The 15,125-nt window shown below is 34.5% G+C and overlaps 2 protein-coding genes across 2 annotated transcripts; one reads left to right on the plus strand and one right to left on the minus strand.

Moving 5' to 3' along the window:
* Positions 1-210: 210 nt before the first annotated feature.
* Positions 211-3,629, minus strand: LOC110856575. The gene is made up of 4 exons (XM_022105058.2): positions 3,525-3,629; positions 2,914-3,168; positions 2,039-2,449; positions 211-480 (listed from the first exon to the last, which is right to left on the minus strand). Exons 1-4 carry the CDS (start codon positions 3,577-3,579, stop codon positions 275-277), a joined length of 927 nt encoding a protein of 308 aa, XP_021960750.1. The 5' UTR covers positions 3,580-3,629; the 3' UTR covers positions 211-274.
* A 3,143-nt stretch (positions 3,630-6,772) lies between these two features.
* LOC110856553 (solute carrier family 35 member G1) lies at positions 6,773-12,012 on the plus strand. The gene is made up of 6 exons (XM_022105038.2): positions 6,773-7,542; positions 7,957-8,200; positions 8,727-8,905; positions 9,239-9,490; positions 10,662-11,020; positions 11,280-12,012. The coding sequence occupies exons 1-6, from the start codon at positions 7,396-7,398 to the stop codon at positions 11,395-11,397; spliced, it is 1,299 nt and encodes a 432-aa protein (XP_021960730.1). The 5' UTR covers positions 6,773-7,395; the 3' UTR covers positions 11,398-12,012.
* Positions 12,013-15,125: the final 3,113 nt, after the last annotated feature.

A 15,125-nucleotide genomic window follows, 5' to 3' on the forward strand; every position in this document is an offset into this window, starting at 1 on the left:
AGGCAAACAAGGATTTTTCGAGAAGGAAAACTTTCGAAATCTAAAAGCGTCCCCGTTGAGAAACTCAACAGATTTAAACACAAAACATATTTACATGTATCCATGTGCAATGTTCATACGTAATTAAATCATTTAATTTAGACAATATATTCAATTGAAATTTAGAGCATATGCCATGTTGTTCACTGTGCTAAAGAATAAAATACTATATTGTAATTTGCATCAGGTTTTTATTCTTATGTATGTATAAATGTGAGTCTCAAATATTAATTTTCTAGACTCGTTTCCATGGAAAAGCATTATCCGTTAGCATTTGGTTCCACCATTCCAGTTCTGACTTTCCAGTCATGTCCTTAATAAAATTGTCGTACCAGGTTCCCTCCTGACATTTTCGGTTGATCAGGTACATATACGGTTTTCCAGGGGGTCCAGTCACAGACTCCAGATAAGCCAGCAGCCAATCTCCAAGGTATGGTTCAACTAAATAAATACAAAGATTAATTAGTACAATAATTGTGGCGTCAACTTCATAAGTAATCACTAAAAGTAATCCTTTCACATCAACTTACTTAATTTGTCATCTAATTTAGAATTAATCAATGGGATGTAATTAACGACCCCCCTAATGTTTAGGTTTTTGCCCCCTAAATTGCAGAAATGAACCCCCATTGATTTTTGCCCCCACGTAATTCTTTTTTTACCCCCTAAATATCAAACGAATCCCCCTAATAAAATGGCCGGAAAAATACTGAAAATCAAATGCAATTACACATATTTAGATCGGACTTGTCAAGAATACTCAAAATAATTTAAATATTAATTAATGAAAAAGCTTTGGGGCACTTTGGTGGGCCCCTGCTTTCCTTCTTTCTCTGAGTATGTACCTGTTTCCTGAATTGAGACATGGTACTGTTCATCAGTTAACATCCACAATAACTGGTGTTATTCAATAATATCATACATCATTTGAGTCGAATGTTGAATTTATTGCTAAAAACCCAATTCAACCTTTGGGTTGTTCTTTTTATTTAAAACCCTAGATCACATCTGTGAAGATAACAATGGTCACAAAAGGTCACGTGATGACTAAAATAAAATAGAGGTGAATCAATCGGGACCTTCATTTTAACCTCAAAAGTCACGCAAGGAAACCAAATGTAACATAAAGGTTGAAGTACGGTCAATAAGGGAAATTTAACCCAGTACCCCCGAATTCAACGGTCACCACCAATTTGACCTCAAAGGTCATTTCGACGTATCACACACTTTTTATTCCTTGGTTGCAAGCGTTGAAACCATTTGATCAATATGTCGATCGTAGTTCACAACTGATGAACATTAATATGTTTCAATCAAAACAGGAAGGTACTCAGAGAAAGTAGGAAAGCAGGGAGCCCACCAAAGTGCTCCAAATCATTTTCATTGATTAATATTTAAATTATTTTGAGTATTCTTGACAAGTCCGATCTAAATATATGTAATTACACTTGATTTTCAGTATTTACCCGGTCATTTTATTAGGGGGATTCGTTTGATATTTAGGGAGTAAAAAATTAATTATGTGGGTGCAAAAATCAATGATGGTTAATTTCCAAAATTTAGGGGGCAAAATTCAGAATGTTAGGGGGGTCGTTAATTTAATCCCATTAATCAATTACTTTCAATTTCGCAAAAATTTCTAAATAACTTTTCCTCCATAATTTGGAATTTCATCAGCTTGGTAAATAAAATAACACTTAAATAATTATTTTCCATAATTAACAACTTCATTAATAATTTTTAACTTTTGAAAAATTTGAGCACTATTCAGAATTTCATTAAGTTCGCTAATAAAGTAAGACTAGAATTTTATCATTTCCCACTTTATTTGCGTCTAAATGGATAGTTTGTAGTTTCGCATAATTTTTGCGAAACTACTTCCTGCATTCTTTTAAATTTCGTTAAGTTCGAAAACAAAGTAATGCTAGAATTTAATCCTTTCTCCAACATAATTTGCGGGTTAATTATTAGTAATTATTTAGTAATAATTTTTCCTCACTTTTATTCATATGATCGCTCGCCCTGGGTTTATTGGCAGTTGTCCTGGGCTCATAGTGCCATCTCCTCGTGTACTCCGCAAACCCTTCGACCACCCAGCCGGGACATCTGCCTTGCGGATTCTGAACCACGTGCGTCAACTCGTGAATCATGACGCCGGTGTCGTCCATGTTCTCCGTCACGAAGCTGGACCTCATCTCGATCCTCTTTTCCCAGTAGTACGCAGCCGCAATGTGCTCCGAATTCGGGTCAAAGTTCACCTTCAGCTTGTCCAACTGACGAGAAAATGGGGTCGTCAAAATATTCTGGAGGAGAGGGAACCAGGACTGCATGATGGGCTTCACTTTATTCGCGTATTCTTTCAATCGCGGATCGGAATCCTTCGAGTAGTCAAACTCAATTTCCAAATTTTCTGAAAAACAACATTATTTTCAAAATTATTTAAGGCCGATTTATCAAAAAAATTAATAAAAAGCGTACTCAATATTCAAAAATCTCGCAGTTTGAACATATGTAGCAACATAGCTTGCAAAGTTTTGCGAAAAACTTAGTTGCTGGAAAACTATACGATTTTCTTGGAAATATTTCCAAAAATCGATAAATTTTCGTACATATTTTCCACCAATTCGGCAATTTTCTTTGAACCGTTATTTCGCAAATTTACCAAGCATATATAATTTAGCAAGATTATTTCGCAAACTCCATCGCCACCAAGACAAGTTCCAGAAATCCATCGTAACAGTCCTAAAATAATAGTCATACAAACACATTTTCGAAACCACATTTTGCGAGTTCTCTCACAACCCAATTTTTTCCAAATTTCACAAATTTGCAAAATAAGTTGAGATTCGAAATAAGACTCATTAAAATATTTACCCGAGACGCCCCCAATCCTGCAGTCACTCACGGAAGTTAGAGCATCATTAAAGTCGTCATTGACGAGGTTGTCATCTCCCGGAGAGTTAACATCAAGTCGTCTCCCGGTGCAGTCCGCATGCTCCCAGAGCCGAATACAAGCGTCCGTCTTTATCGACGATGCTCGGTCATTAAAGTCAAAAATGTTGCGGCAAGACCCAATTTGAACGCGGATGCTGGCTCCGTTGTAGAACACATCGTCGTAAATGGTCGCTTCTGAAAGGGGAAAAATAATTACAATTAAATTCATAATTACCCTGAAACTGCTACATTCTTAATAATCCGGTAAAGTCACGCAGGTAATGATTTCTCGGTAATAAATTTGGTAATAATATTTTACCAGGTAGTAAAAATTCGTCACTATGATGGTCAAACTTTATTACCAAGCCATTACTACACGGTAAAACTTATCATTACCACTTTGGTATAGTCGTATACTTGTGCTTTTCGGATTACCAGATTATTTACTGTATAAAAATTTTGCCTAATTTTTGGAAATATTAAGCTTGTGAAATATTAAATAGTTCCTATATTTCTGAACCACTCTGTACATACATATGTAAATTACTTACCCTGCCCGATAACCGTGGGTGCCAAGACCACCAATAAAATATAAAATGCAGACATTATTAACAGTTTAATTGCTGCTTAAAAAAATCTGATATTGATTCTACCAGAAACTCCATGGTTTTATTCTAAATCTTTAACCACAAAGTAATTAATTACTTACGATACGATTGTTTGCAGTGTAACGCTCGGACTTTGTTGAAACTTGGGAATTAAATAGTCCCAGTAACCATATTAAGCATAGTACCGAAATTTCAACAAAATCCGTGCCATACACTTCACACGATCCCTTTATTCCAGTAATTAAGTAAAGTTCGAAAACACCTGTTGTGGTAATTTTCATTCATGTTATAAAACTTCTCGGAAAATTAGTTACGACTAGTTACGAGTCGATTAGTTATCGACTCCATAAATTGTAAAATTTGGCTGGATTAAGGAATAAAATATGTGTAACATAAATTAAATTAGATAACTAAATCGTAAATTACCCAGAAATTAATATACGTATTTAGCATTTACCAATTCGTTCCACGAAACCTTTTTGAACGAATTACGCAAAAAGAATTAAGACAAAACAGCTGCACATTAACGTCAGACAGACATTGAACCTCCCAAATTTTTAAGGTGGCATTGGATGATGCTTTTGTTACTCATAGATTTTAATCCTCAGTCTCCTGTTATCCCCAATCAATCATTCTTTATTAATGCAAATTTCTAAAATGGCATCAATGTCAGACACATAGACATGTGCAATTTTTTGTGTAATATAATGTAACCTTACATACATAATTTTCTGGAACTATGTAACAATGAGGAGGTGTCAGGTGGTTATCGCCAATGTGGACGGGACTAATTTTAAATTGTTCAGGCCCAGAAATAAGCCCACCCGTATTTTTTCGTTTTCCTGAATGGGCATATTTACGCCCGTGTCGGAATTTAAAAAAAAATTCAGCCAAAATCCTGATTTTTAAAAACGCTGTAACTTTTCGAATTTCAGCCCGATTTCGAAAATTTTTAAAATTTAATATTTTCATGCCATTTCTGAGTTTTTAGCCCGAGTCAGGGCTTATGTACCCGTCACGTCCGTCTGTCCGCCTGTCCGTCTGTCTGTCTGTCTTGCGATAACTGCCGTTAAACTAATCCGATCGACTTGAGATTTTGCACAAATGTAGTATGGGTCAAATGAGGAGTTAAGTTCGAAGATGGGCGAAATCGGTCAAGTGATTGACCGGTGGGGGTCATAAAGGTGGGTGGGGTATTATGAGCCAAATTATCAAAATTATAGTAGGAAGCTGAAATTTGGTACAGAGGTTGTTAATGGCTACTAATGAAAGAATATGAATTTAAATTTGACACATTTTCACCTGGACAGGCCCCTTGGGGTGACCCATACCAATTTTTCAAATTCGTGAAATTGAGCTGAAATTGTGTATCGTAATTTCGTCATTTCGTAATTTCGTAATGACTTGTCTACTAAAGACAAGTTGATAATTGCTCCTAATGAAACAATATGAATTAAAATATGACAAAATTTCATCTGGAGGACCCTGTTGGGTGACCCATACCGAGTTTTTGAAAACCTCGTATCAAGCTGAAATTTGTTAAATAGTCTGCCAATTGTTATTAATCGAAGCATGTGAATTTAAATTTGAAAAATCAATTTAAATTTTTATATTTTTTGAAATCAATTTGCAATAAAATTTCAAGCAAAAAAGTCGGATTAAGTGATAACCACAATTTTGTCTGACTCGGGCTATATCAAGTCTGCACTGTAGGTTCTTGAAAATGAATTTTTATATTTTCAGGGAAGTAATTCTGAACACAAATTGTATTCAATTTTTGAAATCGGGCTAAAATTCGAAAAGTTACAGCGTTTTTAAAAATCAGAATTTTAGCTGAAATTTTTCTTGAAAATTCCGCCACGGGCGTAAATATGCCCATTCAGGAAAACGGAAAAATACGGGTGGGCTTATTTCTGGGCCTGAACAATTTAAAATTAGTCCCGTCCACATTGGCGATCACCACCTGACACCTCTCCATTGTAAGTACGAAACTAATATTTTGGAAAAGATTGCTAATCACTTTGACGTTATTCCAAAACTAACTTCAGCAGAAGCGAATTATGTAAATAATTATTTTCTGCATCAATAGTTTAATAAATGCTATCAAAGATTAACTTTTCATGAGGGTAGGAAAAACGTTAATTTTTCGAACCGCAAAACTTTTGTGACAAAAGTATCGAGTGGAACAAAAATTGCTAAAGCTATTAATTTGACATTATTTCACAACTAATTTTGGCAACGACAAATTACCTAAATTTTTTCCAGTCGAAATTTTTGCCGTGCCAAAAATTACATTTGCATGAAAGAATCTAAAATTGCATTTACTACGGTTTTACGGACACATATCTAAATCCGCTGCAAAAAGGGCATCAATTTCTTCTCCACCTTTGCACCGGTCAAGATTCGCATCTTAATTGACACAAGTGCATACATAAAAAAGTGTGTAAAGTAGATGTGCGAAACTGTAAAGTTAAAGTGATGAAAATCCAGAATTTTGCAATCTTGACCTTGCACTCGAGCTCTCCACTTTAACCAGACAAACTTGTTCCCTGTCTCACATTATTGCTAAATACGTACATTCATACATATGTAAATGTGCTTGGTTTTATGAAGTAAGTAAGCACACAAATGCTCGTGGCATCATAAATAACAGAACCCAACTTGTTGCTCGCACCGTACTTTACACACGAGCTCAATCACACTTCGCACGTGGGCCCGTGCACAAAGTATGCTACGTTTTAAAAATAATGCCACCCTTTTGAGAGCAAGTTAATGCACTCCAAATCCTATAGTAACTAAATTATAATATTCCCAAAGTAAACCTTGCTCTTTATAAAGTTAACGATACATACATGCACTGGATTTAGTAAAATTTGCATACATACTTATATACATAATTTAGAATCCATACTGCATTTTCTTCTCAAAATTGTACATAACATTATGTTTAAAAGAGTATCACATCCTCCCTGCACGGCTCCCACACTTAACTGTCTTTTGTTATTGCTTGTCTTGTGTATGGACAGGAAAGGAATTTACCAGTTTTGCACACAGCCCTCCCAGAAGCAAGTTTATGTATATATGTCGAGTTGGAATGTTTTATTAATGTGTAAATGAGCAAAAATTATCTGGACATTCGTCCAACTCGTGGGCGAATCTGCTTATCTGAATGTTGAGAAATAAGTTGGACTCGCAAGACAAGATTGGGACAGAAGGTGGTTGGTGGTTGTGCTGGAAGGGAGAAAAATGGGTCAGGTTCTGTGATAATTCGGTTTTTTTCTTATTTATGTACATGTAGTGAAACTCAACTCTTGTGTGCAAAATTTGCGAATTTGCAAAAACCATGCAATCTTAACGCCAAATATTTTAATCTTAACGAAATTACGACAAATATTTTAACACATACTTAAGAAACGTATTAATTGTTACAAGTTATATTTATTTTCGTTTGTTAGAAAAAATTTAGCAGATTAATTATGAATTTAGTCACCACGTGTTTTACTCGTAAGCATGCTCAACTCGTTGTCTGAATAATTTGCGAATTTGCCAAAATTATACGTACAATCTCAAGCCGAAAATTTTTCTATGAATAAAGAAGGCAAACTATTTCAATGCACATTGTGCATTGAAATGCACTATTGTGCACGTGTGAATTAATTAAAGTCCCAAATATAAAATTGGCAATGTCATGCAAAAAATTAATACTTTTTTTAACAAGTGTTTTACCCAGTCTGCTGTGATATTTACATATCAACTTGGCGTCAAAATGTTGTTGTGATATTAGTGCTAAATTTTGCAAAAATTAATTGCAAACATGCCAAATTCGGCGCCGGCAACGGCATCCTTTTTGTCCTCGGAGGAAGGAGTGATGCCGATGACGAAGGTGAAACGTGAGGAGGACTTATTTCCCCCCGTCATTAAAGTCGATCCCATGCTCGCAAAGTATTTCGAACCGGAAAAGGTAAGTATTTATGACTTGAATTTTATTTACATTAATGCAAAGTTTGCTTGCAAATGAAATTATTTGTGTTCATAAATACAAATAAAATTAATACGAATAAAATATTAATTTGCTTTTTACACTTAATTTCGCAAAATTTTTTGCATTCTCTAATAAATATACTTCTGAAATTTTTGGTTATACCTACCTTGCAAACAATTTAGCTCAATTTTAATCCTGGATTATTTTTAGAATGAAAATTTTCTAAGGAGCAAAAAAATTTGTAAATTGCAAAAATGTATACCCACAGTAATTTTCAGTTGCAAATAGTTTCGTTAATTCTCTTTGAATGAAAAATTGGTCGTGCAAATATTTGATACATACATATTTGCACGAATTTGTAAACTTGGTAATTTTATTTCGAAAATTTACCAGGTATCGATCCAATTTGTGCGAAATTGTGGAATTCTGTTGGAAGAAAACGAACCCGAGGATGGTAACCGTCGGCAGAAAAGTCTTTCTCGGAAAGATTCCATGTTCATGCAGTACAAAATCCCGGTCGAAATTCGAAAGAATTCCCGCTCCCACTCCAGCAAAGAGGGGTGGCGGAAATTTGGCGGGATTATTTTCGGCGTAACGTCCTCCCTCTGCTTCTCCCTAACACTTCTTTTGGCTAAAGGTGAGGATATAAATACGACATTTCCAACGAAATAAATTGTAATAAATTGTAATCTTTATAAATAACTGGTCCAAAACTTAAAAAAATATACACTAAAAGATATCCCCGTAGATTTTATTTAATACTTCCACAAAAATTTGCAAAGTAATCTATATTATAATCAAAATCGTCTGCTTTAAAAGAGTTGAAAAAATAACAGAGAAATTAACAGGAGTCTTTAATTTTAATCAATAATTATCCAATCAACTGTAGCTGTGAATTTTAACTTCTAAAATAATTCATTTCAAAAAATTCTCATAATTTTCTAAATTTGTAGTCGAAATTTAGACAATTTACATATGTATGTTCCCTAATTTAATTATGAAATTTGAATATTTTATGTATTTGATCAGTGCACAAACAAGTTGACGTGAGCACGCCGAAAATTGTGTTACATACATATTTTAATATTTTGCATTACATACGTCTTCTTACATAAATACTATGCAAATTTTGATAACTTACTCGTAAAATTTAAAATACATAGTTCTCCGGGAACAACACGACTACCACCCGCTCTGTATCACTTTGTGGCGCTACGTCGGAATTTTGGCGCCGGCCGTGCCAATTTCCATGTATTTTCATTGCTTCACGGCTGAACCGGTTTTTGACGCTGTTTGGCCGCTCAACAATGTCAAAAATTTGAGACATACTTTAGTCTATGCGGTGAGTTGAAAAATTTCAAATTTCTAAAATATAAGAAAACTTATTTACACAGAAATATTGGGTCAATTCACAGTCATTTATAGCTTTTTTTCAATCTTCGCGTTCTGCAAAATAATTTCACAAACTTTTATGCAATGAAATGATGCCCTTTTAACTATCCTTCAAAATATTTTCAAAATTTTATTTGTATGTTTAGAGAGTTTTCGAATTTTATAAAGTTACTAAGACCTCGGCGAATTGTAGTATTATCGCAAATTCATTAATTTAACTTGCCAAATGAGATATTTAGTCAGAAATAAATTAAAGAAATTTTGAAATTTGAAATATTCCCAGATGCAAGGAATTTGTGGCTGTTCCGCGATAATTTTCCGCTTTTACTCTCTGGAATTTATCACCCTGGCTGACGCGACGGTCGTGTCCTTCTCCTCGCCCGTCCTCGTCGCCGTGCTCGCGCATATTTTTCTTGGCGAAAAGTGTGGCGTCGTCTCCATCGTGGTCGCCGTCCTCGCCGCGCTAGGCGTCGTCGTCATCGCGCGACCACCCCTCTTAACAAATGCCATCTTTGACACGTCGGATGACGCCAAGGTTACAATATTTTTTTCTCAGGATAAAAATTCTATTTACATTAAGTACTCTGCACTCATGATCGGTCGCAGTTCGTTAAAAAAATTAGATACCAAAATCTGAGAGGTTATTTGGCAGATGTTATTTTCATGACAAAAACAAACCTTCAAATTAGGAAAAACACAAGGCCTTTGTCTCCATTTTTTAATGAGCGGTAGTTGCACATGTAAATTACTCAGTAATTGACGAATCGATGAAATAATAATTAATTCTTTGTTTTTAATCGTAATTATAAATTTAATTGAACTAATTTGAATGAGCATTAGACCAAAAAATAATATTACACAGCAAACTTACCTAATTAAACATGGGTTAAATTTAATGCACCACCGAATAAGATGAAATCTGCCACAATTTTTTAACTGAATGCGCCACCTGATGAAATTTTTACATTTTTTAATTTGACTAATAATGTATTTACTGTTCCGTTCATTAATCCATTTACATAATCAACGTATTTTTACTTGGTGTAAAAACCAAGCTATCACCTACCCGGAGTATAGTGTCTTTACGAATATTTAATTGTGCCTTGCCCGTTGGAATTAAAGAAAGTGACTGAGTGAATATACGATTATTTTATCTACTTAAACTGGATTTTATTTCCAACAAACTACTAATTGTCGACACAATTCAGAGCTCTGCACTAACACGAGTTGATTGGCGACTAACTATAACGACAAATTAATCGTGGACATCAATAACAAAGAATTAACAATTCTTACTCTTGATTTCCTACCACGACGACTAAAATCCAAAATGTCTGACTCTGACAACGACTAAAACTCGACTGTGTAGAATTCTTCTACCTACTTACTTACTACGACTTAACAAAGAGAGACGCGCACCCAAAAGTCCCACCCTGACGTCACCATGGCAACCACCACCACGTCTCGGGGCAATTATAGACGCGTACTCAACAATTTACAAAAATACATAAAACAATTTCATAAATACATCATTTTACATTTAACACTTGGAAACTTTTATATTTAAAGATTTCTTATCTTTGATTTTGAGTCACAATTAGTACCAGGGAACTTATCTGTAATACATTTCCCATCAAAATTACAATCAAAATAGGAAAGAATACTCTCTCACAACCTTTCTAATCTGTAATCAATCATTTTTCCAGGTCTGGATCGGGGTCGTGCTGGCCTTGGCATCCATGGCGTGCCATTCCGGGTTGCTCATTTTGATCCGAAATATCCGACAGACCCACTTTTCCCTCATGCTCCTCGTCGGGGGCGGTTGGGGGGTCGGCCAGAGTGGAATCCTTGGCTTGAGTTTGAACCTCCTTAAAGCCCCGGAAACCACATGGGTCGCATTTTTGATCGGATTTTTGTGCGTGCTAACATTTTTGGGACAGATTTGCATAATTTTGGCACTCAAATACGAAAATGCCGGACCAGTCGCGGTGATTCGGAGTAGCGAGGTCATTTTCGCGTACCTTTGGCAACTCCAATTCTTTGGGATATATCCGGATATATTTTCGTAAGTGGGCTACATGAATTTCTTACATTAATAATTCTTCGAAATTGTTACAGGATTATTTTATCCACATATACTTTACGAAAACGATAACAACTGTTTGTTCATATTTTTCAAAAACTCAATACTAAAATTCATTAATTTATTTGTTTGGTTTCATAAAAATTAAGCACTTCAAAAATTTAGAATTAAAGCCAATAATTCTTGAAAAAATGAATACAAAAATTTTAAAAAAATGTATCATTCTTATTTTATTTTTTAGGATGGCCGGGGCATCGATAATAATATTTTCCGTGGTCGTCATAGCAACCAAGTCGTGGGTTGCGGGTCTAAATTCGGACAACGTGCATCGCAAGAGGCTCCACATTCTCACAAAATAATTAATCTACTCATTTTATGGTCAGTTTATGTAAACGAATTAATTTTAATATCACGAATTAAAAGTCATACATACATAAGTAACCTTTTGAACTATCAATGTACTTACGTACCTCAAATTATAAGGTTACAAATTCCACACAAGACGTGCAATAAAAGTCACGAATCCTTAATTAAACTAGTTTTCTACAAGTTAAATATTCTTTAGGAATCTCTCGTCGTTTATTTTTTTGAGTCACAAATCCTCCTATTTTTATTTGTCTGTGTAAATTTTCAAAAACTTTCAAAACTTTTTTCAAAAAGTTTTCTGTGAAATTTGTTCAATATTTCTGTAAGAAAGTGTATTAATTTAAGGAAATAAGAATGTAAAATTATTTATATATTTAAAATATGAGCCTTTCTCTTCCAAAAAAAATTTGTCAATTTCAGTTTTGTTTGGCTGTTGAGATGGTAAAATTTTAATTCTTGCTAAAAAAAGGCAAATCTATTTATCGAGCTGGACTCTGTGATCTTGCTTTTATTTAATAATTCAATTTAAGTACATGTTCAATTGGGCTATTTACTGTGATTAATTTAAAAATAAATGTTGTATTTATCAATAAATAAGTTAGATATGACTTTTTGTGCCTGCTTGCATAATTTATTTTCTTCCCGACCCAACTCAGGATAACCTTTGCAAACTCTGTAAACTTAAGAAAAACTGAGAATTTATGTAAATATGTACATATACCTTAGTATGCATATGTAGGTACGTCTGAACCATTGAAGTTACAATTAAAATATCAGTTGCATCCTTAATTCAGTTTGTACATATGTACTCACATATGTATCCCCAACTAATCTGTCTCGCACAGCAAGCAAACACCGTAAATAATATGAAAATGTGTGGATATCTAATACATACATACGTAAGTGTACGAGAAAGTTGAGACTCTTGCATTAAAATCGTGACATGAGACGAACAATTCTTTGAGTATGTCGATAAATACACTCGTAAAGATAAGTGTAATGTGGCCTGTTTGACAAGTAAATAACTGAATTCAATACTTATTTTAAGAGTGAATGTATGTTGATGTGTTCTTTATATTGATGAGACATCAACCTCCTTAGCTCAGTAAATAAATGGTACCCTTAGTAGACTTATGTATTAGTTTTTCACGCATAAAGCCATCATCTTAAGCTACCGTCCTTAACTTGCGTGGCAATATCGGCTTCATGATATGGAGAGGTCCTATCATGTATTGAGGGTAAAGCCGTTGTAATTTGAGTTTTTAAATAAATTATTTCTCTTAGTCGGGTTCCTAAAAAATACCAATGTAATAAACAAACTGTTTTATGCACATATGTAATACCCCGTTTTCCTCACTCGTTGAGAAAATAGCGCATATCTTCCACATTGTACGAAATATTCTGTACCTGGACAACTGCAGAATAGATGATGAAAGACAGGAATAAAAACCAAGTTCCACTCAAGTTGCGACAAATTTCGTCCAAAATTTGCAATTTTACTTTTAGTATTTTAGTGTATTTGGAAAGTATTTCTGTAATAATACTTTAATTTAGGAATTTTTAACCTTAAGATTACCCATTAAATATTTGTCTTTTTATATAAATTATTTAGTAGCTTTGGTCAGCTGAAATTTCCCCACTTCTGGAAGTACTATCGGTAAACAGGAAGTTAGCATAAATTGATTCCAGTCGCCATTACTGTTTATTTATTACTTATTTTTCACGCTTGTTGTCTACTTTTTAAAGTTATAATTTAAAGTCAAGGTATTTAGATAACGATTTTTAAGAAACGCTGTAGTTAACTTGTTGGGTATTCAAATATCTCTCATGATTTTAAGTACTTTAACCGATCCAGCAACCACTTCCTCCTTTACGCTTTATGTTGAACAAAGTTGGATACTTGTCATCTCTTGAACAAATCTATTAAATAAAACGGTTGATTATTTTCCCTTTCAACGACTAGTTTACATACATACTTACTGTTCTTCGTAATTGTAGTACGAAGTTCTTAATTGCAGATTTTTCAAGAAGTTTGACAAAAATTACGTAGGTTTGACAAAAACCCATCGTACTACATAATGTAAACAACTTAATTCAGTCTTGAAATTTATACTTATAAACTGTTCAGCGTTTTAAAACGTGGATCTATTATAACCGTTATGTTAGGAGAGGTGCGGTTTTCTACATGCTGAGGTTGATTGCTGTACAAAAATGTCCAACTGTAAAGTTGACATTTTCTGGAATAACTTCCTTACCCGGTGAAGCATTACTTACTTTCGTAATTTGAAATGCACCTATTTCTTAAACTCGTCATTCTGTCTGCATGTATTGATGTTTTCCTACATATTTACATTGTTTTGCGCATTCTTAGTGACCATGTGCCTATCGCATTAATCTTATCAGTCGACCTAATCTGTACCTTTTTAAGCATGCTTGTTTTACATTTTGTAACCGTTAAGTTGGTCTATTGAATCGGTCTAATTATCTCTATTCGAACCAAGATAAACCCCTTTTTGGTAACAGGGTGCTTGGTGGTTCGAGTTATCACAATTTTCTTTCTACTTAATACATACATAGTTGCACACAGGGTTCGCTACCCCGGGTTTTTGTGGGTTGGGGTTTTTGGGGTTTTGGGGTATCAAATCTCCGGAAAAACCCTAATGCTTAATGGGGTTTTTGCGGGTTTTTGCGGGTTTTTGTGGGTTTTTCCGGGGTTTTTGTAAGATTTTGAGGCAGATTGAAACAAAATCCCTTAAACTACAACGTAGATCAATGCTAATTAACTTTTCTGCCTCATCTTGAAATTTTGAGAATTTTCATTTGCGACTTGAATTTCCAAGTATCATTGCATATTTCCAGGTTTACATCTCAAACATGAATTTTCGATGTAATAGTCCAAATCAATGATAACGGTTAAAATTGCATGTTAAAATCGTATATTAAATTAGTTTTTCTCTAATAAATAATTTTAGGAATTCTGGTTCAACCTGCCCCAAAATCTACAAAAACCCACAAAAACCCACAAAAACCCAAAAACCCACAAAAACCCCCAAAACCCCGGAAAAACCCACGGGGTTGGGTTTTTCTGCAAAAACCCCGGGGTTTTCCGAACCCTGGTTGCACAGACGCCATACGCTTTCATGGTATAAAGTATGCCCAAAAAATTAAATTAATTAACTCTATGTCAAAATATATGCAATGTAAAATGTGATGTTCATACCTATGTACATACATACGTCCGTGCATCGATGCTGCTGTCTATTTTCAAAATTTAGAGTGCGTATAGCATAACGTTATCACGCATGTAATGTGATTAAAGGTTCTATTTATATTAATGTAAAAATACCTCCAGTTTTAAATTTGTACACACGCTCGGCATAAATAAATTTTCTATTCGTAACTGTTATGTTAAAGCCTTTGATCACCGGGGTGTTGAACGCTAGCATTAAAGTTACCGAGTTCCTCTTCCGGTTCCGTAATTGCGTTTAAGGGATACACATAGTGACACGCCGTAAAGTACTCAGAACAAATTCAATATCAGGACACCCGCACCCTGGATGAAGATGCTTTCACCATTTTGCCTAAGGTCAAATTTATAGTGCCCGACCAATTTTTTTTTTCTTCCAACCAAAATCAATGATTTTCGCAACCTTAAAATTTGCAAGCAAAAGTTGCCTGGCTCATGTGTACGTCGATTATGAATACATAAACAAGCAAAATT

Source organism: Folsomia candida, unplaced genomic scaffold (genome assembly GCF_002217175.1).
Source record: "Folsomia candida strain VU population unplaced genomic scaffold, ASM221717v1 Fcan01_Sc016, whole genome shotgun sequence".
NCBI classification, from domain to species: Eukaryota; Metazoa; Arthropoda; class Collembola; order Entomobryomorpha; family Isotomidae; genus Folsomia; species Folsomia candida.

Coding starts and splice junctions, on each gene's coding strand:
- LOC110856575 (XM_022105058.2), bottom strand. CDS start 3,579: ATGTCTGCATTTTATATTTTATTGGTGGTCTTGGCACCCACGGTTATC. Junction 2,450..2,913: donor CAGGATTGGGGGCGTCTCGG/GTAAATATTTTA, acceptor GTTGTTTTTCAG/AAAATTTGGAAATTGAGTTT. Junction 481..2,038: donor GAGCGATCATATGAATAAAA/GTGAGGAAAAAT, acceptor GTATTTATTTAG/TTGAACCATACCTTGGAGAT.
- LOC110856553 (XM_022105038.2), top strand. CDS start 7,396: ATGCCAAATTCGGCGCCGGCAACGGCATCCTTTTTGTCCTCGGAGGAA. Junction 7,543..7,956: donor AGTATTTCGAACCGGAAAAG/GTAAGTATTTAT, acceptor AAAATTTACCAG/GTATCGATCCAATTTGTGCG. Junction 9,491..10,661: donor ACACGTCGGATGACGCCAAG/GTTACAATATTT, acceptor TCATTTTTCCAG/GTCTGGATCGGGGTCGTGCT.